Below are 24536 nucleotides of genomic sequence, written 5' to 3' on the forward strand. Positions count from 1 at the left end.
AGGGAGGCACAAATGGTCAGATATTACCAATGTGAAAAATGGTAATATACATGTAGTTTTCAAGATCCAAGCTTTTTTGCCTTCTTTATTATACTAAAGGAGGCCCAGGTTCGATTCGCTGCTCTGCACCCAATCTGAGACATAAACAGAGGTAGTGACTGTCCCTTCGCCAAGAAGTGAAAGTCACAGGTCTTTCGGATGAGACCTCAAAAACCCAAGTCCCGTGTCACTGTGGGCGTTGGCACGATGGGGAACTCTTATTGCTCAATAGTCCTAGGTAAAAAGTACAGGTCAAAATTTGAAGCCCTACACTGGTATAACTGGTATATGGCTCTATATGAGTGAAAAATTCTCGAGTGGGACGTACATGTAAAACAACATACAATCAAGCATTGCTTTTGGAAAAGCAACATTTTATATGAGTAAGCAGAGGGTTTATGAAACTTAATTGATTAAGACCAAAAATATGTTCTAATTAAATTTTAGTCTGGTACAATGTTTAAAGTATTTAAAGCAATATGAAATTATCTCCCGTGTTGTATAGGAGGATTTCCCCCATAGCCCCCCCCCCCCGAATCTGTACTCTAGAGTAGGACTTCCCCCTCTTTCTATCTCAAAGTAGGATTTCTCCTATTTTATAAATGCTAGAATCATACAGACAATACTTTCTGCAACAGGTAACATTGTACTTTTTTTCTTTCAGAAACCAGTTTGACCAAATGCAAAGAATAAAACTTAAATGTTTTAAAAGAATTGGTTGGGCAATTACTGAGAGAAAATAGATTAAAGATTTTCAATTTCCATACTTTGGGTGATTCAATAGAACTGGTTGCATTTTGAAAATTTTAAATGTTGAATGCACAACTAGACTTTTTGTTCATATTTTTTTTAAGTTTGTTTAAAATTGTCTGCCTGTTGGAAAATTAAAGAAACCCTCTTGACAATGTATCGCCCCTCTCCACCCCTCAGATATAAGCACATGCATGATATTTTATCGAGGAGATTGGCTCCGGTGGAAATCACACTCCATAACTTTTACACGGAGTAGACCCCCCCCCCCCCCCGGAAAATTGAATTTTATGTGGGATTTCCGTAAGGGGAATTCTACTCAAGAGTCATTTTTCCGTGGGAAAAAATTCTACTCTAGAGCCCATTTCCGGTGAGAAATCCTGCTCTTGATCCAGTTTTTCGGAGGGGTGACTTTAGAGGGGAAAGCCTACTCTACCTGATCGGTATTATAGCACAAGAAATGGCGTTTCCTAATTGCTGTACAGTGTTGTTTAGATACCCCACCTCAAATATTATAAAGGAAAAAATTATACACAGAATATAGATTTTACGGTGAATTTAGAATGATTAAACTTGCAAACAAAGTTGCCTGTTGCAGTCATTACATATCAATTGTACATATATTATAAGCCCCATCTCTAATTTATTTTCACTGAGAAAGAAAAGAAAATTTAATGAAATAAAGACTTCCACATGCCAGCAAACAAAGTTGGAAATGAAATAAAATACAATTTAATTTAAAATTGATATAATTCAAGGTCTTCCTGATGATAAGGGCCTGATATTGGGAATGTGGAATCCTGCTTCGCTAACCTCCATCACAGAAATACCTAGAAATCCCGCCAGTCACTTCAGAAATGTGTCAATGTCTTTAAATCCTTCAGGCGCTCAGATCATAAGCATATCGTCAGATCCAGAGAGGAAGATCGTTTTTGCAGCCATTGGATATTCAATTTACGCATTCCAAAACTTTACCATCTGGCAGAATGAAACCATTCCTATTTCAGTTGCATACAGAGGGAGGTCTATCGGAAATGCCCAGATTGCATTTGACTATGTTTCAAAAAACTTATACTGGTGCGATTCCTTGCTTAATTGGATAGCCATGAAACCAGCATATCTCGACAATACAACGATATATAAATTGATTTTCCACAACAATTTGAAACAACCAGAAGGATTGGCACTAGATCCCGAGGCTGGGTAATACTTAAATACTCGCGCTAGTAACTCATAATCTAGATTTCTTTTACAAAGGATGAAAAACGTCCTTGCAACATTGGAAGACAGTACAAATAATTTTATTTAAACGACAAAAAATATGTCAATAGTAGTCCGTCAGAAAATAAAGAAGTGTATATAAACTCCAAAGGTACATGAAGATTGTTTCTCAAGCTACACTATAATTTTCTCAAAATTCCCAGTGTCTTATTTTGACCTTTTTTCTTGTTTGAATTTTCTGTCATTTTATATTGCAGTTTTTATGTACAGGTAAAAATAATTCTTTAATGTTTTTTTCTGCGACCTTGTTAATCATTCCAACAGACTGATGTTCTTTTCCGATAATGATGTGAATCCACGCATTGAAAAGGCCTCCATGAATGGAGATAATAGGACTATAATAGTGCACACAGGATTGAAACGAGTTCTGTCCCTTTCTGTTGATGTTATAAATAGCTTACTGTACTGGGCAGACTATGGCAGACACACTGTCGAGGTCAGCGACTATTACGGATTAAACAGAAAAGTACTGCGACGTAGCAACAACGTTCCTGCGACTGGATTACATTTTTATGAGGTAATTGAGTAGGTTTGCTTGTTAATCAAGAGTTCCAGTTACTTTTGTGTTCACTTTGGGTTCCACTTTATCGCCAAGTATATAAACATTTGTTTTAATAGTTGATTTATGTCTAGAAAATCGACTACGTATATAATGTTCATACAGAACGTGCAAAAACATATTTTGTATCGGGTATACAATTGACGAATGTTGAGTGTTTGCAAAAAAAGAAAAGAAACGGGATCTTAAATTCACATCAGAACGTCTCTACAATCTCGTCAAACTAGTGGCCCAAATCCGTATGCCACTGGAATACACATTCATTATCCCTTTATTTAATTTTTTTTATCTAAAGTAAGTGGACAGTAATCAATTGTAATATCAAATACGATTCATCTTGCTTCTGCTTGCCACTGATCTTTAAATTCGGCTTTCGTAATGGATTTTGCATTAACAGAAGCCATCATGTTGGAGGTAACAGACTTTTCTAGAATACATGCACAAAAGGAAGCATTTTGGTTTATTTCCATCTCAGCAAACTGTTGAGTAATCATTTAGCTTAAACATTAACCTTAAGGGTTTACAGGATCATGGTCAATGTAGAATATTTAAATACTAAATAAATATAATAGAATATACCGGTATATTACTAAATAGCAGGTCTCATGGAAAATTTTGCCTCACCGATTTTATTGACTGACATTCTAAAGTCAAATGCATGATAAATATTATGATGTTGAAGTTTTCGAGAAGATCAAAGAGCAAAGTCCACGAACCATCAAAAATGGCCTCTTCTCAAAAATTAATGTGATGTTTGTTATAGATAATGTAGATTTTTAGCTTTTCATAACCGTTTTCCTTTTTTTGATATCTATTATACTTTTTGAAAAATAGAAATTGCAATATGACAGTGTTTTGATAGAAAAATGCAATAGGAACGTCATTTTTTGTAATATAACGTCGCGTCAAAGAGCGATAGACATGACTTATTTAAAGTTTGCGATTACAATGTACCCATATAAATATAGGACTTGAAATTAAATAATTAGCGATAGATACTGATATAGTCAACATCATTTAATTTACAATCATAATTTAAAAAAGCAGATGAAGGTGTTCGTTTGATATACCAGTCAATTCTGATCGGATAGAATTGAAAAAAAAAAATTTCTATGGAAAATGACTTCAACTGTGGTAGTTTTAGATCGATGAAAAAGTCAATATTTGAAACTTTTAAAAATCTATATCTAAATAAATGATCAGAGAAGAAATAGTCAACGGAAATTAAAAGGACGTACTTTCTAAACATTTGTAATAATAAATTGAACGTCTCATCGTTTTCGTTCATGTAATAGAGAAACTGAAACAAGTTTCGTAAAATACGAAATTCATTAAAAACTTGTTATTTTTAATGCAAAATTTTATGGAAAAAATGAATTATATTAAAAAGAAGATGACCTAAAAACAAATATGTTAAGTATACTTAAAAACTGAAGATCTATGCTATTGACTTCAAAAGCGTATCCAGCGCCGGCGCGTCGGGCGTAACGCCCCCCCCCCCCCCGTTTGAAATTTTTGTATGTAGAACTTATATGTTCATCATCCTAAAATAGAGGAAAAAACACCTCTTATTTGTAAGAATTCGTCAGCTTAAGGGGGCTTCGCCCCGGACCCCCATCAGGGCTTTGCCCTGGACCCACTGGGGCTTCAATACAGCCCCCCTGACCCCCCCCCCCCGCTTTCTACTGCCCCCCCCCCCCCGTTGTGAAATTCCTGGATCCGCCACTGGACTTAGTTGATTTCACGAGAATTCCCCATATTCAGAGAATAAACAGAGTATATATTAACTGAAAAATAAATATAGGTATTACCTTATTTGATGTTCGAAATACATGTATATATTTACTGGAAGAAATAAATAAAATAGAAATTTGTGTTATACTTGATGATAATTTTGAATGTATATAAACAAAGAAAGTACAAGTAACATCAAGATAAATTCTTACATCTATACTGTCAAACAACTTTCATGAATACGCATGCAAGAAATATCCGCGAGATTTGCATGCAACCCAAGATCGTGGATATTTGTCTTCGCGAACCAGCCGATCGCTTTTAGGGCCATATTTTATTCCCGAAAATAATATGTGTATGCAGGACAGGGATTCGTGGCGTGTTGTAACGTGGAGATAAATAAATGATGTTTCTGTTTTTCTCCTCAAAGCTTATCATTATCTATTGACCTATAAATGTAATAAATTTAGTATGTTGGTTAACATTCACTACTTTCAATTTCATTTTCACATTATGATTTTCATGTGTATATATTGCGTATGTAATAATCGTAAATACACGTCAAGAAAGTAAATGAGATACATATATACAGGCATTAATATTTTTCAAATACTCAGCGTAAGATTGATTTTATACGAACAAGTACTTGCTAATAAGGCCTTACGAAAGACAGCATAAGAGGAAAGGGTAATATGCCCTCTATTATTCTTGAAATAGAGAATATTGCTGTAGTAAGCAGTAGCAGAAATAAGGGGGTGGGGGCACATACAAAATTTTATTTCAGTGTGGCAAAATAGTTTGACATGCGTTCAAGAAAATATTTCCAAGGTTGTTTTATATATATTCAATAGGACATTGACCTTTTAGCACATAGAATTATTGACAAACACCCTTTCTCCCTGTTTCCAGTAGATTTTATAGTCATAAATCCTAGTTTTAAATAATTACTATACTTAAAATTAATGTTGATATAATTACATGTAGTGCTCTTATAATTTATGTCAAAGCAAACCCCACCCCCTTCTCATCCTGAAGTAGGAGTAAACAACAGTAGCGGACCCAGCGAAATTCAGATATTAAATGTAAAGGAAGAAATAGACCCCCTCCCCCTTTTCCCACCACCACCCAAAGGATACAGAAGTTCACTGGAGTTGGTAAGAAGAGTCGTGTATATATATATGAAAGAGAACTTGTCAATGAGAAGTGTCCCAACAAAATCCCCCGATTAGGTTTTTCGTGTTCTAACTGGTTTATTTTCCTTGTCAAAAAAACAGGGGGGTTAGATTTTTTGGCGTTGGTATTCACGGATCTATCATTGACTCTTGCATGTATATTTTTTAAAAAAAATTCTTAAGTGGTTCAATCATGAAAGCCGGAAACTGGCACTGGAATGAAAGTCTCTTCTAAGAGAAATGCCCCCTCCCTTTCGTATTACGGGCCTTAAATTAACTTATCACATATACATATATACATGTATATTGTGCTGAAGTTTTTTATCAGTGTACAATTATTTGTAAAAGGGAACAATTCATACACAAGTAGTTTACATGTACACATTTTACTTGTTATTTACATTATAGTGTAGTAGCGATTAAATAATTCTGAATTTTTTGAAACATATTTCAATTCCCCTTTTGTCAAATCTTTTTTTTTTTTTTTTATTATTTGCTTTTCATTCATTTTTTAACTTGACATCCTACCTGCACTTCAACTCACTCCTTTTAATAAACAATGTCAAGGGTCATATATTTAAAATGTGCATCTTAATTGTTTCTGGAAACCAATAATTTTGCCGACATGTATATAGATAACTATAGTAAACATAGATACTATATGCTTGTGCCCTCTAAATAAAAACGTCTGATGACCTTTTTCTTGCTTGTCAGGAAATTTTTGGTAGTGCCCCCTCAACTGCCAACTGAAAATGTATGGTTGTGCCCCCCCCCCCCCCCCCGCGCCCCAACTGAATTTGCTTCCTACGGGCCTGTACTTTTCACGCTTTTATGCAGGAGCATAAGAATTATCTACGCGGGCTTCTTTTTAATGAAATGATTGACATGTAGTACAAAAATAAAGATTATTTGCTGAGCACTACATGTAGATATAAATATTGTATGTACCGACATGGGATTCGTTAAAGCCCTGACATGTGCATTTGACGGATCAGCACATGAGTTCTTTATTTGGATCCAGTTTACAGAGATATGTCTGATAATTATCTCAATGAAATATCTAAATTTCTAATGATATCTTTTTTTAAAAAATAATTTTCCCGTTTCTAATTAAATGCATAAATTATCTAAACGACAGAAAACTAGGTCCATTAAAAGCATTTGATTTTTTTTCTCCTCTATGACGTCAAAAATGACGTATAACGAGTAACGTCATGTAGATACATGTATGTACAGCATACATGATCATAAGATAAACCCATGCTTTTTTCCAAATTTGATTTCAGAAAATGTAATTTTTTTAGATTCTTTATCACATTTAGTGTCTTAGAAACGAACAAACAACTGTTTTTCTTTCGCCTTGTGTGTTATCTACAGATCTTTATTAAATATGACCCACCCATTAGGAATTTACCGGATTCTTGAAAACATCAAAATTCAAAAAGTATTGTCAAATTTCGTATGTGTCACAAGCACGAACAACGCTTATAATTGACATAAAAATTTGTGTTCGTGCTATTTATACATATAGTAAGTAAGAAAGGTGTTCTTGCCTGTGACCCCATCTAACTTTGGGGGAAAACCTGTTCATAAATCGGCACTTTTAACGCTTTTTAGAAATCAGTATATATTCCAATCATCAGACATGCCTAATGACGCCTCATTTAACATTTTTTTTACATGTGGGATACGAGTGTGTTTCCACTTACATTATCAATATTATACATCTCTTGAAACGGTCCTATAAGTTTGTGTAAAACACGAAGACACATATGATGGATCGTGGCCATAGCATTTTTCACACGCACTGAAATTTTATTTTATTTTTTTTTCAACATGAGCACACTCGTTACCGCAAAATATTATCATTGGAAAATATTTCTCGAATAGTTATTATTCTTATTCTGTTTTAATATTTTGCGGTAACGAGTGTGCTCTATGTGTAAATCACGATTAAATGTGTAAAATTTTGGCATTTTCCCGGAAAACCTCGAACCACGGTGAGGTTTAGAATTTAGTTTGTCATAATAAACATCCGGTTTTGACGGAAATGTTGCACATGTGAAATGTGTTAATGTTCTAGGGTGAGAATTATCAAAAACATATATTCTAAAGCCCACTTCAATTTTTCCATGTTTACTAGGCCAAATAAGGCATATTGTGGGTCGAGTTCTTTAAGAGATATACTTACTAATAACTTAAGGCCGCGTGGCACAGTGGTTAGAGCGTCTGCTCTAGATTCGCGGAGTAAGGAGTTGATCATTACGTCGCGGGTTCGAATCCCACTGTGGGACGTGGAGACCGGTCGTTCGGATGAGACCTTATAAACCCGAGGTCCCGTGTCGCAATAGGTGCTGGCACGAAAATGATCCCTCACTGCTCAATGGCCGTAAGTGCCGAGTATAGGACAAAATATGCTGCTCTCCACCGGCAAGTGGTGGCGTCTCCATATGAGTGAAAAATTCTCGAGAGGGACGTTAAACAACAAACAAATAAACTAATAACTTAAGGTGGGGACCGGTCCTTCGGATGAGACCATAGATCGCAGTAAATGCTGGCACGCAATAGATCCCTCACTGCTCAATGTCCCTGAGTGCCGAGTATAGGTCTAAATTTCCAGCCCTCCACCGGCAAGTGGTGGCGTCTCCATATGAGTGAAAAATTCTTGAGAGGAAAATTTAACACAAACAAACAAACAAACTGATAACTTAAAATTCCATTTCTGATATAAAAAGGTAATATGTTCAGTTGTGCCTTATAATTGTAGACAAAAAAGGAATCGAACTCTTAATTCAATAATTTTCTGCCTGTACAGTTCTTTTTTTAAAATTTATGTTGTCATCTCGCAACCCAGTCAAATTTGTGTTCAGTTTATCTTTCTTTAAATACGAACTAATGGTCACTTTTAGTATATAATGATGCAACTGCTTAACGCTTTATTGACACAAAGTTAAACTGGACTGGTCAAAGATAAAACCTTTGATATTGCTTTGTGGTAGAAGAAATGACTACTCCTATGGAAAAAAAAAAATAGAAAGCAAGTAGAGAGATACAGACGACCGTCCTCGGTATTACGTTGGATTCTTTTCTCTCTTTTCCTCTCCAGAGAGAGAGAGAGAGAGAGAGAGAGAGAGAGAAGATAAGCTAAAATAATACACTATAGCTCAGTCAAATGCTTTTAATTTTAAATACACTAAAATACGAACATGCCTTTACCCACACTTCATAAAAAGATAAAAATTTTTGTCATGGAATTAGTAAAAATTGACCCCCCCAAAAAACTGTGTAACTGTCTTAATCTGCTTATCGAACCTAATTTCATTTAAATATCTTCATTTCTGGTAATATTCATACTCTTGGTATATCATTTTACAGGGAATGTTGCATGTTGTAAGTTCTGGAGCTAGAGCCATGTTTGGAGTAGATGCAGCATCAGGAACACAGCTTTACAGTCTAAGGATAAATACAGCACAGCCGTATGCAGTACATGTTTATGATGCAGAAACCTCCAAGGAATACATCGGTAAGGAATGTTAAGTCTTAAACAATAAACATTTTGATAAACTTGACACATAATCGGGAATGTTTAAACTATTTTGGGACGAGTTCGATAATGTAGATTCTAGATAATATATTCATAGAGCGAGGCGCATGCTTTAGTGATAAATTCAAAAATGTCTTATTTTTGAGTTGTAAGCTCAAAATAATGTGCAGAGATTTTGAAGATCTTTTTAAGAAGTCAGGGATTTTGAAAAGCATATTATTTTGAATGTTTCCAATTTTGTTCTCAGTCAAACAAAATGCTTGTACATGTAAAAAAAGAAAATATACAACAATTCACACCGCTATAAACTGCATTTGAAAGAGGGTTTTAAATATAAATTGTCGTTACATAGTTTATATAATTTTCTTTTATTATACAGACCCTTGCACTTCTAGAAGTTGTCAACACATCTGTGTAAACACTCCAGAGGGAGCTAAATGCCTCTGTGCCGAGGGTTACTTGATATCTTCAGATGGAATGACGTGCACGGGTTTGCTATGCCCTATTTAACATTAAAGATTCCAAACATTTTTGTTCAGTTATTTAGCGTTAATTGTCATGCACAATGAGATCTAAAATATGACTGTTATTTCAGTCTAGAGGGTGCTGAGATAGGATTTTTTCAAAATTAAAATTCTTCATGTAGGGATCTTGGAAACGTAGTTCGCCTAGTTTCCAGGTCCACAAAACCTTGTCTCTCATTGTGTTTTCTCTACGTAAATGATAGAAAAGCAAAATTAACTCTAGATAACATCCCCATCTTTTTCAAGACCCTCTCTCAAAATCTTTATTCTTGGACCAGGGAATTTTTCGTACCAAATTTATTGTTTTGTTTGTTTGTTTGTTGTTTAACGCCCCTTTCGAGAATTTTTCACTCATGGAGACGCCACCACTTGCCGGTGGAGAGCTGCATATTTTGACTTATACTCGGCACTTATGGTCATTGAGCAGTGAGGGATCTTTTTCCTGACAGCACCTACTGCGACAGGGGACCTCGGTTTATACGGTCTCATCCGAAGGACCGGTCTCCACGTCCCACAGTAGGATTCGAACCCGCGACGTAAAGATCAACTCAAATTTATTGTAAATGCGTGTCTAATTTTCTAAACATATAGTGAGTAACCATATTGGGAGACAGACTGCAGACAGCAAGGGTAGAAAATTACCTAACGTCACTTCTTTTTAATTCATCATTGTTTGCAATTAATTTATAAAATGATATATAATAAAAATTTCAAAGATGTTTTCTATTTTTTCAAAAATATATAAATAATTTGTTTAAATAATATTGGATAATAATTTTGTACATTTTTAGGTCACCTGAGTCACTCAGGTGACCTATTGCTATCCGTTTTTGTCCGTCGTCGTGCGTCGTCCGTTAACTTTTGAACATTTTCAACTTCTTCTCTAGAACCGTTCAACCAATTTCAACCAAATTTGGCATATAGCATCTTTGGGTGAAGTGGAACAAAAATTGTGAATTTCATGGTCCCTGTCTCCCTGGGGCCCCAGGGGTGGGGCTAAAACCACCAAAATTGATGCAAATTTAAAAATCTTCTTCTTTACTCCTGGACATCAAGCAGTCAAACTGTTGACATTATTGTAATAAGCACTGGGCCTTCTACCTAAATTGTGAATTTCATGGCCCCAGGGTCAGGGGTTCTGGTGCTAGGGCGGGGCTATATAGATCATATAGTGAAAGTGCATTATTTCTTTGAAAATCTTCTTCTCTGCTCCTGGGTATTATTTAAACAAACTAAGTGCATGATAATGGTGCACAAGAATGATTTTTCCAAAATTGTGAAATTCATGGCCCCAGGGTCAGGGGTTTTGGTGTTAGGGTGGGACTCTATTGGTTATATAGTGAAAATGCATTAATTCTTTGAAAATCTTCTCTGCTTCTGGATATTATATAAACAAACTAAGTGCATGGTTATGATAAGCATTGATGCCTTTTCCAAAATTGTGAATTTCATGGCCCCTGGGTCAGGGGTTCTGGTGGTAGGGCAGGGCTCTATTGATTATATAGTGAAAGTGCATTATTTCTTTGAAAATCTTCTTCTCTTCTCCTGGGTATTATTTAAACAAACTAAAAGCATGGTTATGACAAACAATGATGCCTTTTCCAAAATTGTGAAATTCATGGCCCCTGGGTCAGGGGTTCTGATGTTAGGACGGGGCTCTATTGATTATATAGTGAAAGTGCATTAATTCTTTGAAAATCTTCTTCTCTGCTCCTGGGTATTATTTAAACAAACTAAGTGCATGATAATGGTGCACAAGAATGATTTTTCCAAAATTGTGAAATTCATGGCCCCAGGGTCAGGGGTTTTGGTGTTAGGGTGGGACTCTATTGGTTATATAGTGAAAATGCATTAATTCTTTGAAAATCTTCTCTGCTTCTGGATATTATATAAACAAACTAAGTGCATGGTTATGATAAGCATTGATGCCTTTTCCAAAATTGTGAATTTCATGGCCCCTGGGTCAGGGGTTCTGGTGGTAGGGCAGGGCTCTATTGATTATATAGTGAAAGTGCATTATTTCTTTGAAAATCTTCTTCTCTTCTCCTGGGTATTATTTAAACAAACTAAAAGCATGGTTATGACAAACAATGATGCCTTTTCCAAAATTGTGAAATTCATGGCCCCTGGGTCAGGGGTTCTGATGTTAGGACGGGGCTCTATTGATTATATAGTGAAAGTGCATTAATTCTTTGAAAATCTTCTTCTCTGCTCCTGGGTATTATTTAAACAAACTAAGTGCATGATAATGGTGCACAAGAATGATTTTTCCAAAATTGTGAAATTCATGGCCCCAGGGTCAGGGGTTCTGTTGCTAGGGCGGGGCTATATAGATCATATAGTGAAAGTGCATTATTTCTTTGAAAATCCTCTTCTCTACTTCTGGGTATTATTGAAACAAATTGAATACATAGTTATGATAAGCAAGGGTTACTCTACCAAAATTATGAAATTCATGGCCCCAAGGTCAGGGATTCTGGTGCTGGGGGGGGGGGGCTCTTTTGATAATATAGTGAATCTGTATTTAAAATGCATCAATTATTTGCAAATCTTCTTCTCTGCACCTGGGCATATCAGAGGCAAAAAGAGTAAAAGTTTTAATAAAGATTTTTGAACATCTGGACCATTTGGTCAAGCGTTCTGGTCCTGGTCAGGGCTGTATTAATTTGTATTCAACTGAGAGGAGTTATTCCCCTTTTGCATTTACTTTTGATAATTAATCACTGTAAATAATGTACTTGAAAGGTTAATAGAATAGGAGAATTATGCAAGATTTTTTATTGTATAATACAAAAAGTACTTTTATAGTTTAAATGATCCGTAGACTTTTAAGTAATAGATAAATAAAAATGAGACAAAAATAACTTGTCTTATTCAATATTCATCAAAGACCAAGAGAGTCCAATGTAAGAGATTTCATCAAGGAATTAAAATAGTGCAGAATCACTGTTAATGTGTTAATATACTGTATGGTGATAGTGATAAATGGGGAACAGATCAGAACCTAATTTATGAACTGTTAATGAACAGTAGACTAATTATTTTGTTGATCCTGATCACCCTATTTTTCTTGCTTTTGGGCAACAAAGCTTCACCTTTCAGTTCGTTTTATACTCTATGGATCCTCTAAATTGTTGTATTATACTCAGGTGACTGTTAAAGCCCTTGGGCCTCTTGTTTTCCTCCAGATCGCTCCTGGTTCCATGAGAAAGGTTTTATCTTGCACAATTCAACGGCGTTTTCGATGTATGAAGTGCATTTCGTCAACGGTAGACGAGGCTGGTATCCGTTTATAACAGTTCCATCCTCCATTATTCAGACATTTGCTGTTGACGCCAACAGCCATCTTATCTATTTTGTGGACAGTAGCAACAACGAATTGAAAGAACTGAACATAATCAGTTTAAAAATTAGAACGTTGACGTCCATTCAATTTGCATCAGGTAAGCTGTTGAAAATCAACATCCTATCACAAATAAAAATAAGTAGATATCACACAATTTCACAAAAAATGTTAAAATGTATCATCTATGATAAATGAATGAATACTTACAATGTTTTCTTTTGATGTACCAAACTACGTCGAATTCCAAACTTTCTTTTTATAAAGACATAATTTGTGACGTAAAGCTAGAAGTAAAATGTGTCACTGTTAAATCATCGTGGATTGCATATTTATGCTTTACGTAACAGAGGAACTCCTTCTTATTAAATTATCGTAGTGTATATAATTTTCACAAATACTTTAGTTTTAACCCTTGATATCGTAGATCTGAATTTTGATTGGATTACTAATCTTCTTGGATGGATTGAACCTACTTCGTCTAGCATAAAGGCATTTTCAGTTAATTCTGGAACAACGTCAACAATATACATCGGACTTGAACAACCAACTTCATTAACAGTTAACTCTCATAATGGGTTTGTTGATCATTTATTATTACAATGAGTAGATCAAACCCTTGTTGTTTTTTTACTTTATTTCTCGATTTGAAATTAGCTATAACTTGAAAGTGATGGTAGTAGACTATAGTTATAATTCATGTCTTATAGATCCTGAAAGCAGTTTAAAAACAAAACAATTAAACAGCATGATAAGGCGAAGTAGCTGTTTATATTCCGCAAAAAACATTAAAATTTGAGAAAAAAATTCTATTGCAATTAATACTAACCACTGAATTTATAATAGGAAAGTTTTCCTAACAGAATCGAGGCACTGTTTCAAAATAAAACTTTTTATAATTCTTTATATATTGAAAAACAAAATGATGATAATTTTCAATGAAAAATTTATATTTCTATTTTGTAACGATATTGTTCTAAATACTTTCCTTTAGGGACCTTTATTGGATTTCGGGAACATTAGGAAAATCCATAATGAATGGAAACTGGAATAGAAATTCTCCTCGTACAGTTGTGTCGACTGCAAACCTGAATAATCCCATCTCTCTCCTTTATGATGTCACAAGCAACCGGTATATTTTAAAGTTACAAACTATACTGCAGTTTAAGGTGTACTTTTCGTATCATATCAAAGGATCAATCAATGAAATTTTCACTAAAGAGTTTAAACTGGAATGAGTTGTTCTATAATTTTTCATTTAAATGACACCATTGTATTTCACCCATTTTCAGCAATAATGTGCAGTTGCTATCGCCATTAGTAAACTGTCTCCGCAATGCAGCTTTTCTAAAATCCGTGAAGCGAGAATCAATAAACTAGGACGTAAAATTTTAAAATTTTATGCCATTTTATAGATAAAACTAACATTTACTGATGCTGCTAGGTCAGTTGCAGTTTATTGATGTAGCTAAACATTCATATATCTTCATGTTTCAGGTGCATAATATATATCGCACTTACAATTTAAACCCTAAATATTCTATTATGTATAATGACGAATGTCTTTATAGTCAGATGGCTTTCTATTAAACCCAACAGTAAGTAAATCATGTGCATTTCCAATGCCCATTCTCTTTTTATAACTGAAAGACCGATATTAACATTAAACCCCAAGTTTGTATTTCTGATGGTACGTTATATATGTTGCATTTATACCGAGTATATCCAATTCGGTTATCATCAATAAACTTTTTAATTCGTATCTCGTCTCTATAGGGAGGATGAAAAATGAGTCATTACTTGCAAAAAAAAATGCATACGTTACCAATACATCCAAATGTAAGAGAAAGAAATTTTACACTAAAGTCTTATTCGTGTACCGCATGCTTCTATTACAATATGCCACTTTAATTGATAATCTATACTTATAAATTAATAAATTTTGCAAATAAACTCCAAAACGGGTGCATCAGAGTTCTTACTTACTCCTCTAACAATACACTATATACAAGATGATGTCCGTAAACTATATTTAGATTTCACTCGCAAAGTAAGTGTCGTACATTTAATTAAAAGTCTACTTTTATTTTCTATAAGTAGCCATGAAATAGCAAAAACGTGAGTACGGTGGCGTTTCCGGTTGGCGGATCTAAGTTACTGGCAGTTTTTAATGAAACTGACAACAAGCAATCGTTTATTTATTTCATAAAACGTCATCACTTTATTATTCAATCAAAACTTGATTTAAATGATATAAAAGAAATAAGTTGTGATAACCGATTAAAAAGGGAAATGTGCAAATTATTTTCGTCATTCGCCGATCTTAATGTTGTTGGAAGCTTCTAGAACATCAGATAGCATCGAGCCCGAAGTTAAAAAGATAAACAAGGCGATTATAGCTGCATGAAAATAAAAAAGAGCTGTTGTGTGAATGGTCATTGAAATAATGGTAAATCATTGATAACACTATAAGTTGTGAATATATTTATATATCTAAAGACTATTACATATATGTAGTAGGTTTTTCTAATAAATTTATCGGTAAAATTTGTAACTTTATCGGTAAAATTAGTATTTTCCTTACTGAGAGTATCGTGGCACGAACCCGAAGTACAATTTGTACTTCGTAATAAACGTGCTTACATGAAAAGAGAAAATTAATGAATAAGATATTGTTCAAATATAATTAAAGCTGTAAAATTTTGTGCTTTAATCAATACATTTCAGTTTTTTTCTGAATACAGTCTTTTGTATCAAATACTTGGCCTATTCGTAGGGCGTTAAGCAGCTATTTTTACACAGGTACTTGGGTCTTGGTATATAAATATGTATGTACCGGGTACCTTATTGATATGTAAAAAAAGTTAGAGTACATTTTTCGCATATCAATAAGGTACATACATATTTATAAACCAAGACCCAAGTATCTGTGATTTTTTAGCCCCCCCCCCCCCCCCCCCAATCAATTTATCAGTAAAATGTGCATACATGTGTATTCGCTCCTTTTATCCTTGGCGGAAGTGAAATAAGAGCATCTGAAGTACAATATCCATAACATTACATGTATATAACAGGTTTCACAATAAACATCAATTAAACAAAATTGTTATTTTTCAAGTTTTTACAAAAAGGGGGTGGGGGTGGAGACGTCCATTTACTTCCTGTGTGATTTTGAACAAACTATTTTTCCTTCTATAAGCCTGTAGGCTGTCAGTAGAAACTACAATATATTTTCTGTCGGAAGTATTATAAATTAATTCCCCGCGCTTGCGCGGGATTTCATCTAGTAATTATTAAAGATAATTACATGTATGATTAAACACAGATATTTAATTAAAATGAAATTAGTACTAGTTAGTCCCCTACCGGTGAAACCGGAGGGGACTATAGGTTTCCTCTGAGTCTGTCCGTCCGTCTGTCTAGCTGTCCCTCTGTCTGTCTGTCAGTCTGTCCCACTTGGTTTTCCGCAAATTTTTCCTAAACGCTTGCAGATATTGAGCTGATTTTTGGTATGTAAGTGTATCTTGATGGGTTACAGATCACGTTTGAATTTCGTTCCGCTTCATTGATTTTTGACGGAATTATGACCTTTTCAATTTTTAAGGGTTTTCCGCAATTTCCTTCTAAACGCTTTCAGATATTGAGCTGATTTTTGTTATGTGACTTTACCTTGATTAGTTATAGATCAAGTTTGCATTTCGTTCCGCTTCATTGACTTTTAACGAAATTATATGACATTTTCAATTCTTAACGGGAACCAGATTACACTTGCCGGTAGGGGACTAGTATTGCTAATGCAATACTCTCAGAATGCTTGTATTTTATAATAAATCTAATAAAATTTGAAATGTTTTGATGCCTACGTAACATTCAGTAACGTAGGTATTAACTACTTTTCCCTTTTCTTTAATAAATAGTTTTTATGACCTTAGCGATACGTTAACAGTACATATAACTTTTAAATGATAGTTACTCTCGCTTACGTTATCATCTATCTGTCTCCTTTTGATTTTACTCATCACGACATCTTCAATCTGTATTGTGCTAAATGGTTACCCATTTATTTCAAAAGATGGCCGAAAATGTTGATTATGGTACAGATCTAAACCATTAAAATAAACGTGGCAATGCAATCGACAGCTTTTAGCCTTTTATATACAAATCATATTTTTAAAAAAAATTCTCATATCTGATCACGTATGTATCTTTTTTTACGTTTCGACAATAACATTAATTTTTTATCATTTGTTAAATTCAAGGCCAGAATCTGAATTCTCAAAAATACTTTTTAAACTTATCTTTATCAAGCAAACAGACAGTACATTCTTATTAGTATTATTGTTACCAACTGACGTTATTCTCGTCCATTCTTACATTAGCTCTGAGTCTCGTACATAACTTCTGAGGCTGTAATTTGTGTGAATAAAAAGTTGATTATTTTCGTTGTTCTCACATTTATTGATAGACAATAGTCCACTCAGTTCAAATGGAATGAGTTTTTTTTTTCTTTTTTCATTTTAATAGTTAGAGTTAACATGGTATTGTAACATAGACATCATTTATGTCATTAATTTTTTTCGGTTGCCCTACAAAACAGCTTTCTTTACTTTTAAATTAATTACCTAAATATCACAAATTATTGGCCTTGCATCAAATAAAAAAAATATGTCCTAGTTAATAAATATCTTCTAAAGAAGTTAGAACGCCGATATTGTTTTATTTCATTACCAATAATTATAATAACATATATTGCAGTGATGTCAGGGATAAAAAGCCTTGTATTTTTGTCAAATTTTACATCATCAGAGAAGTGTAATAGATTTTTCGTGATATAAATCAGAGTTATCTGATGTTATCCTAACGTACACCAAAGTTTGTGGAGTTTCAAATATACCCTGATTGCACATTATTACTGAGGATGGTCGTTTTACTAAATGTTCCTACAAAATAATACGTAACCAAGAACAAGAAAAAAGACTTGTAATTGAAAACGATTTCAGGAAGAAATAATCAATTTATAAGACATTTTATATCTAAGGTTGTATTGGGTTGATGACTCAATGATCAAAAGTTCATTGACTAATGGATCCGATATTAGAAGCCACGTCATCACGTTTGGTGTAACACAGGCATTTGCATATAAGGTAAAAAAAAGGTTTCTGTCAAAGATTTTAAGGAATTTAAATGTTATGCAAAAAGTGTACAGATCTAGAGTGTAATTGACAATGCCATCGTAGTTCTTTTTTCATTTCATTCTTAAACACTTCTAACAGTTTCTTTTATTGACAAACGCGTGATAAATCATTTCAATAAGCATGGTGTGTATGCAGCAAAAAGTAAGTACATGTATATCTTTTGGAATAATAAATATGACTCGATAAACGAAGTATGTGTGCTTTTATTTATGCATGTATGGTAAAGATTAAGTTTATAAAATCATACATGTAGATATAAAGATATAATTAATAGCCTAGGATAAGATTCAGTTATAAAAAAAATGCATTGAGCTTTTTTTCAATAAAACAAACATGTGAAAAAAATCTTTTCAGGGTTATTTAGGCTGGATAATGGGGAACAAAATGTACTTCTCTAGAAAGTCTTCAAACATTGCAGAGAGTTATGTAGACATCGGAGAAAATGTCAAAGGGGTGGCCATCTTCGATTCGTCTCTGCAAGAGGATAAAAGAGGTGTTCATTGTTAAAAACGTGTTATCCTTGTGACATATAAAATAGTGTAAATTTGTACTCTAGGCACCTGAGCAACGAAGAAAAAGATCGAATTGTTTATTTTAACTCTTATGATCAACTGAGATATTTCTCAGAATTTCCACTCCAAATTTAGAAAACATCATAAATCATTTCATGATATTTTAATTTTTAGAATCACGTATATACAGAGAAGAAGGTCTCACCAAAATATATATGTTGATTCTAATATGTAAACGACTTTTATTTCTGAAATGAATTTTTCTTTTGAGATATTCAGTTGATCGAATCTAGCTTTATCAAAGGATATTCATGCATGTTTAAACATTTACATATGCATAAAAGTAGACTATTTTAGTTGTGAATTCCAACAAATCAGTGCCGTCATAGTGTTAAACAGATAAGTATGAATAATTAAGGGCTTTTTGCAATCTATTCAGTGAGTTTCCATTTAATATTCGATATAAAATTTTGATATCATTTACTGCAATTTGATTACCTTAAGATTACGTGTGTTTGCCTTGTATTATAAAATCAGTTTTAAAACAAATTTTGGGGGAAATAAACATATTGGGAGTCTCGTATGTATATTTGTTCACACCTTTATTACAGTTGTAGCAAATAATTTTCAACCAATTCATCTGTACACTAATTAATCATTAATGATGGATTAAAATAAAGCATTATCATTTTGGAATCAAATTTGATATGTACTATTTCTTCCACATGTTTTATTGATCTGAAACATTTATCTGGAGAGAACATTATTACCTATTCAACATATTTTTGATTTTTAAGGCAGCTGTCATTTACTTAATGGTGGTTGTCAAGATATTTGCTTGCCGTTACAAACTGGTCGTGAGTGTGAGTGTGATTTAGGTCTTCAGCTTCAGCCTGATTTGAAAACATGTGATGGCAGTAAGTATTTTCGTGCATATTTTTTTTTATTGTTAATGGAATTTGTTTATATGATTAAAACACTTTCCAATTTAGATTTAAAAATATTCTCTTGATTTTTAAATTCCAAGAACTTTATTATTACCTATAAAAAAAACTGGTTTTAAATTTGGTAGAAGTTTACACGACGAATTTCATCGTGGTGTCTGATTATTCCCATGGGAGGATGCTTCAGATTAACATAGACAAAGGTGGTCTCGTAAAGCTGCCTATAAGTACAGGGAATTCTGCAGGAATAACATTCGATAAAACTACAAAGGAACTCCTTTATTGTGATCTCTCCACGAAGAATATAATGTCTTCTTCACTCCATGGAGGGAACACCACTCTGGTCTATGCAACTGGTAAATCTGATTTAATGATAGAAACTGATTTATTGCGAACATATTCGTAAATACCCTCCTCCCCTTAATATTATCTTAAATGTAATTGCCTGGACATCGTTATTACTTTATACAACAGGCTTTGTGAATCCTGACCGTATGGCGATTGATTATTCAACGGGAAATATTTACTACACTGCGGTAGGGTCAACATCGAGTCAGAGTTATATCGGTGTAATTCATAGAACTACCTTTCAGCATAAAACATTGTTGTCTGACCTTCACAGTCCAAGAGAAATAGTGGTATATCCGTCAAAAGGGTAAGTTTGGCCATAAATAGCCATAGGTCATTTTTCATCATGTTTTTGATTTTTAGATCACTGCAAAAATAAAAAAAAATTACATTGCTTTTTTATTCTTAAACATATAATTAGTTTCTTGTTTTGGACGGAGTTTGGGAATCTAACTGAAATAGGAAGAGCATATATGGACGGGTCATCAAAAACATATATTGCAACAACTGACATTGGATGGCCTAATGGTCTTGCCATTGATTTTACATGTAAGTAAATATAAATGATTATACATCTACCATCAAGACCAAGTAAAAAAAGTACCTGTTTTAAAATTTAATATCTTTTTTAGCCGACAGAATTTACTGGACAGATGGACAGAAAAACCGCATCGAATTCTCAGATTTAAATGGAGGAAACAGACGTGTTTTGACAACTGACAATGATGCACATTTGATGAGCATTGTGGTTCACGGACAATATCTCTATTATACCGCGTGGAATCGGCAGTCAGTATTTTTCTGTCATCTTATATCTTTTAGAAACTGATTTTCTTATAAAATCTGACAAATATGTCCTTAATTGCTTTTTCCCATTGCATTGCTCATGCAGACGGATAACAAAGATGCACAAAACAACAGGATCAAAAGTCACCTTTATGTCAAACCACCCTGAGCTTGGTCGACTTGACAGTCTTGCTATATATGCAGACGATGTAGTTGATGGTAATCAGTATCCTCTGAGTTAAATAACGCATTCCAAAGTATTTGTTTTTGTAAAAAACCATGAAAGGCTATTTCACTTTCTTATAGTGAGTTTAAGTTGTTCCCAGAAAAACGGTGGTTGCAGTACATTCTGCTTTCCGAAACCAGCAGGAAGAACATGTGGATGTCAGGACAATGTTAATTTACAATCAGACCAAACAACATGTCAAGGAGGTTCATGATTATCAAGTCATTTTTTATGTCAATAAAAAATCTAATGATGGTACTAAAGTTTTGGAATTGAATTAATGGAATGTCTTATTGTAGCGTAAATGTCACCTATAACGTAATATTTTTACTTTTTGCAGTATCTAGTTGTACCACTTCACTACAGAATATATATATACCCGATTGTCTCCCATATCCTGGGCAGGTTTGCAATATAGAGTGTAAAGCTGGATACAGACTAGATGTCAATACGTCTATTACATGTGATACTTCTGGACAATGGAATCCTTCTCCATCTTCTTTATGTACAGGTGAATTTCTGAAGTAATAAATCATAAATTATGAATAAGATGTAAATTAAACATTGAAAAATTAATAGACTCATTCCATTTGTAGGATTTTTTTCCTACTACATGTAAAAAGTATCTTTAATATAGATTTTAGGTAAAATGAGAACAGATAACCCCAAAACATAATCTACTTGTTCTCTCTCCCTCTATCTAATCCCCCTCCCCCCCCCCCCCCTCTCTCTCTGTGTATGTGCTGCTCGCTTGAATATAATTAAAACATATTTGATTATAATAATTATTTCAAACAATATTCTTTCATAGAAATATTGTGTTCATCACCTGTTGGAAATGTGATGCTGTCATCAATTTGCACGCGAAGAGTGGGTGACTCGTGCACATTCAAATGTGCAGAAGGCTACACCTCGACAATTTCACAGAACTTGCTTTGTACAAATGATGGTACCTGGAACTTTGACACCAAAAACTTATGTATACGTAAGGAGAACAACAGATTAGTGAATAATAAAAAGAAATACTGAGTATATGACAAAATTAAAAGAAAAAAAAGGACAAATGGATCAAGTTTACTTTTCAGGAAAAAAAATCAGCATATTTTTTAAAAAACAAAAACAAAAACAAAAACACGTAATGTGTCTATATATACAACTGTGTCAATGGGTCTTCATATCTCTCAGGAATATAATTAAAAAAGTGAGGGAAAAATATTATATTACATGTATGCAAACTGTCAATCCAGCGCACAATTTAGAAGTATTAAAAGTATTTACTAGCTTTTCACAGTATTTCCGTTTCAAGTCTCCTGGAATCTGACTGAATGCCCCAGGGTAGGCTGAGTCAATCATGTTTTGAAAATTCCTTACATTTGACAAATATTATTTGCTTTCTGGATGTCTAGAAGGCAAACTGTTTACATGAGTATCATGAGTAATTAGCTTTCAACAAAATTTATGAAAACTATTGTTTCTAGGTATAAGTTCGGACCCAAGAATAAGGTTAAGTTCATGAATTAAAATTTCGAAATTGGCGTTCCCTGAGCTAATTAAGCATCTAGGGTGATGCAAGCTGGAGCATCTATTGAAAAACATTTTTAAGAATCTTCTTCACTCTTAAAACATCTGGAATATAATCATTAACATCTCTTCCAAGTTGTAAAATCCATGTCACATGGGTCTGGAAGTCACACTCTAGGTGGAGCTGAGTTGGCCACAGCCTAATATCTCATTTGTATGTTTTTCAGGTGCTTCTTTTAAAACACTTATTGACATAAACAAAAAATTAACTCTTAAGTCATGAAATGTTTCTCCAAAACGCAAATTTATCAAAATCAGTGTAATTAACAGGTTCTGGTTGTTCAAAGACAATACGAAATGGTCAACTTATCAACTGTGAATCAAAACTAGGAGAAACATGTCGATATGAATGCAATAGTCAACTGGAAAACAATCCATCTGTTCCAAATGTTACATGTAACGCAAGTGGTAACTGGGATCACGATACAAATGATCTATGTGGTAGTGTATATTCATTCTAAAGCAAAGCGTAATCTATAATTTATTGATTGTATCTTCTTTTACGTCCCATTCGAGATATTTTTTCATATAGTGACCATTTGCTATTATACAACATAACTGATGGTTACATTTAATATGAAATATAAATATATATATAAACATATATATGCATAAAATATATATTTGTATCCTACTCTAGTACAACTGTGTCCTTCAACTATTCGTAATGGAAACTTAAAATCAGATTGTCAAAGAAAAGTTGGATATAGCTGTTTATTTACATGTGACAGTGGCCATAAATCTATAATTTCTTCTTCAAATATTGTGTGTACCTCGGATGGCCTTTGGAACGAAAATACCAACGAATTATGCCAACGTAAGATAATTTCTTTAATTTTCTTGTCACATAGCATACTTTGATACCGCAAAGTTAAAAGAGCAAAGTAAGACAATTTCGTTCTTCATTCTGTATGTTTATTTTTTTAATTATATTAGCATAAGTATTCCTCACAAAACATAACGCATAGCATAAAAGTACATGTGCATATTTCACAAAACGAAGATTTTTTTTGTTCTAGACATAACCTGTCAACTAGAAATAAGAAATGGTAATTTGAGCTCCATTTGTAAGGGAAATATCGGAGAAAAATGTGACGTGGTATGCCATGAAGGATTTATAAAGAACTCTCCAAATTTAATCTGCACAACGGAGGGATTATGGGACAAACGCACCGATGGCATTTGTGTACAAAGCACTTGTAAGTGAATACAGATGTTCTTTCTTAATTCAACATTATTTTTGCTTTTAAATACATAGATTTGTTTTGTTTATTTGTTGTTTAATGTCCCTCTCGAGAGTTTTTCACTCATATGGAGACGCCACCACTTGCCGGTGGAGAGCTATAAATTTTGACGTATATTTCGCACTCAGGGCCATTGAGCAGTGAGGGATCTTTTTCGTGCCAGCACATAATGCGATACGAGACCTCAGTTTATACGGTCTCATCCGAATGACCGGTCTTCACGCCCTGCAGTGGGATTCGAACCCGCGACGTAAGGATCAACCCCTTACTCCGCGACTCTAGAGCAGACGCTCTAACCATGTCAAATGGTAATATCTCAAGTATTGATAGTTATCATGAGAAGTCAGGTATTTGGAAGAACATGCTTGTTTCTTCTTTTAAAACATATAAGAAACATGCATGTCCTTTCAAATACCTGACTTCTCATAAAAAACTATCCATACTTGAGATATTACCATTTGACATGTATATTAAATGAAAAAAATTCCACTGATTTAATAAATTGACCATAAACTTGTGTCAAATGTAAAAATAATTTGTTGTCTCCCTAATAGGATAAACGTAGTTCTTTATACACAGCTTCTCATTATATTATCTTACAGAACAAGTAAATTAATATAAATGAGGTAATGCATCTTGTATATTTAGCCAGCCCATCCACGAGTGAGGATAAAACAATTGCGTACATTGGAATGTCAGTTGCAGGTATTGTCATCCTCGCCATTATAATAATTGCAGCTGTTTGCTTCACGTA

At 33.8% G+C, this 24536-nt stretch overlaps 1 protein-coding gene across 1 annotated transcript; it reads left to right on the forward strand.

Moving 5' to 3' along the window:
• Positions 1-1553: 1553 nt before the first annotated feature.
• LOC133192432 (low-density lipoprotein receptor-related protein 2-like) lies at positions 1554-23745 on the forward strand. Its single transcript, XM_061328440.1, has 21 exons — positions 1554-1992; positions 2335-2587; positions 8911-9058; positions 9459-9569; positions 12792-13046; positions 13374-13524; positions 13941-14078; positions 17985-18090; positions 18496-18634; positions 19451-19570; positions 19726-19953; positions 20072-20252; positions 20367-20494; positions 20578-20734; positions 20838-20950; positions 21038-21163; positions 21298-21468; positions 21769-21942; positions 22809-22979; positions 23179-23355; positions 23558-23745. The coding sequence occupies exons 1-21, from the start codon at positions 1580-1582 to the stop codon at positions 23743-23745; spliced, it is 3648 nt and encodes a 1215-aa protein (XP_061184424.1). The 5' UTR covers positions 1554-1579.
• The last annotated feature ends 791 nt before the right edge of the window (positions 23746-24536 follow it).

The sequence above is a fragment of the Saccostrea echinata genome, unplaced genomic scaffold, assembly GCF_033153115.1.
Source record: "Saccostrea echinata isolate AGI-Se365-2 ecotype Australia unplaced genomic scaffold, CSIRO_AGI_Sech_v1 ptg000025l, whole genome shotgun sequence".
NCBI lineage: Eukaryota > Metazoa > Mollusca > Bivalvia > Ostreida > Ostreidae > Saccostrea > Saccostrea echinata.

Coding starts and splice junctions, on each gene's coding strand:
- LOC133192432 (XM_061328440.1), top strand. CDS start 1,580: ATGTGGAATCCTGCTTCGCTAACCTCCATCACAGAAATACCTAGAAAT. Junction 2,588..8,910: donor CTGGATTACATTTTTATGAG/GTAATTGAGTAG, acceptor ATCATTTTACAG/GGAATGTTGCATGTTGTAAG. Junction 9,059..9,458: donor AACCTCCAAGGAATACATCG/GTAAGGAATGTT, acceptor TTTATTATACAG/ACCCTTGCACTTCTAGAAGT.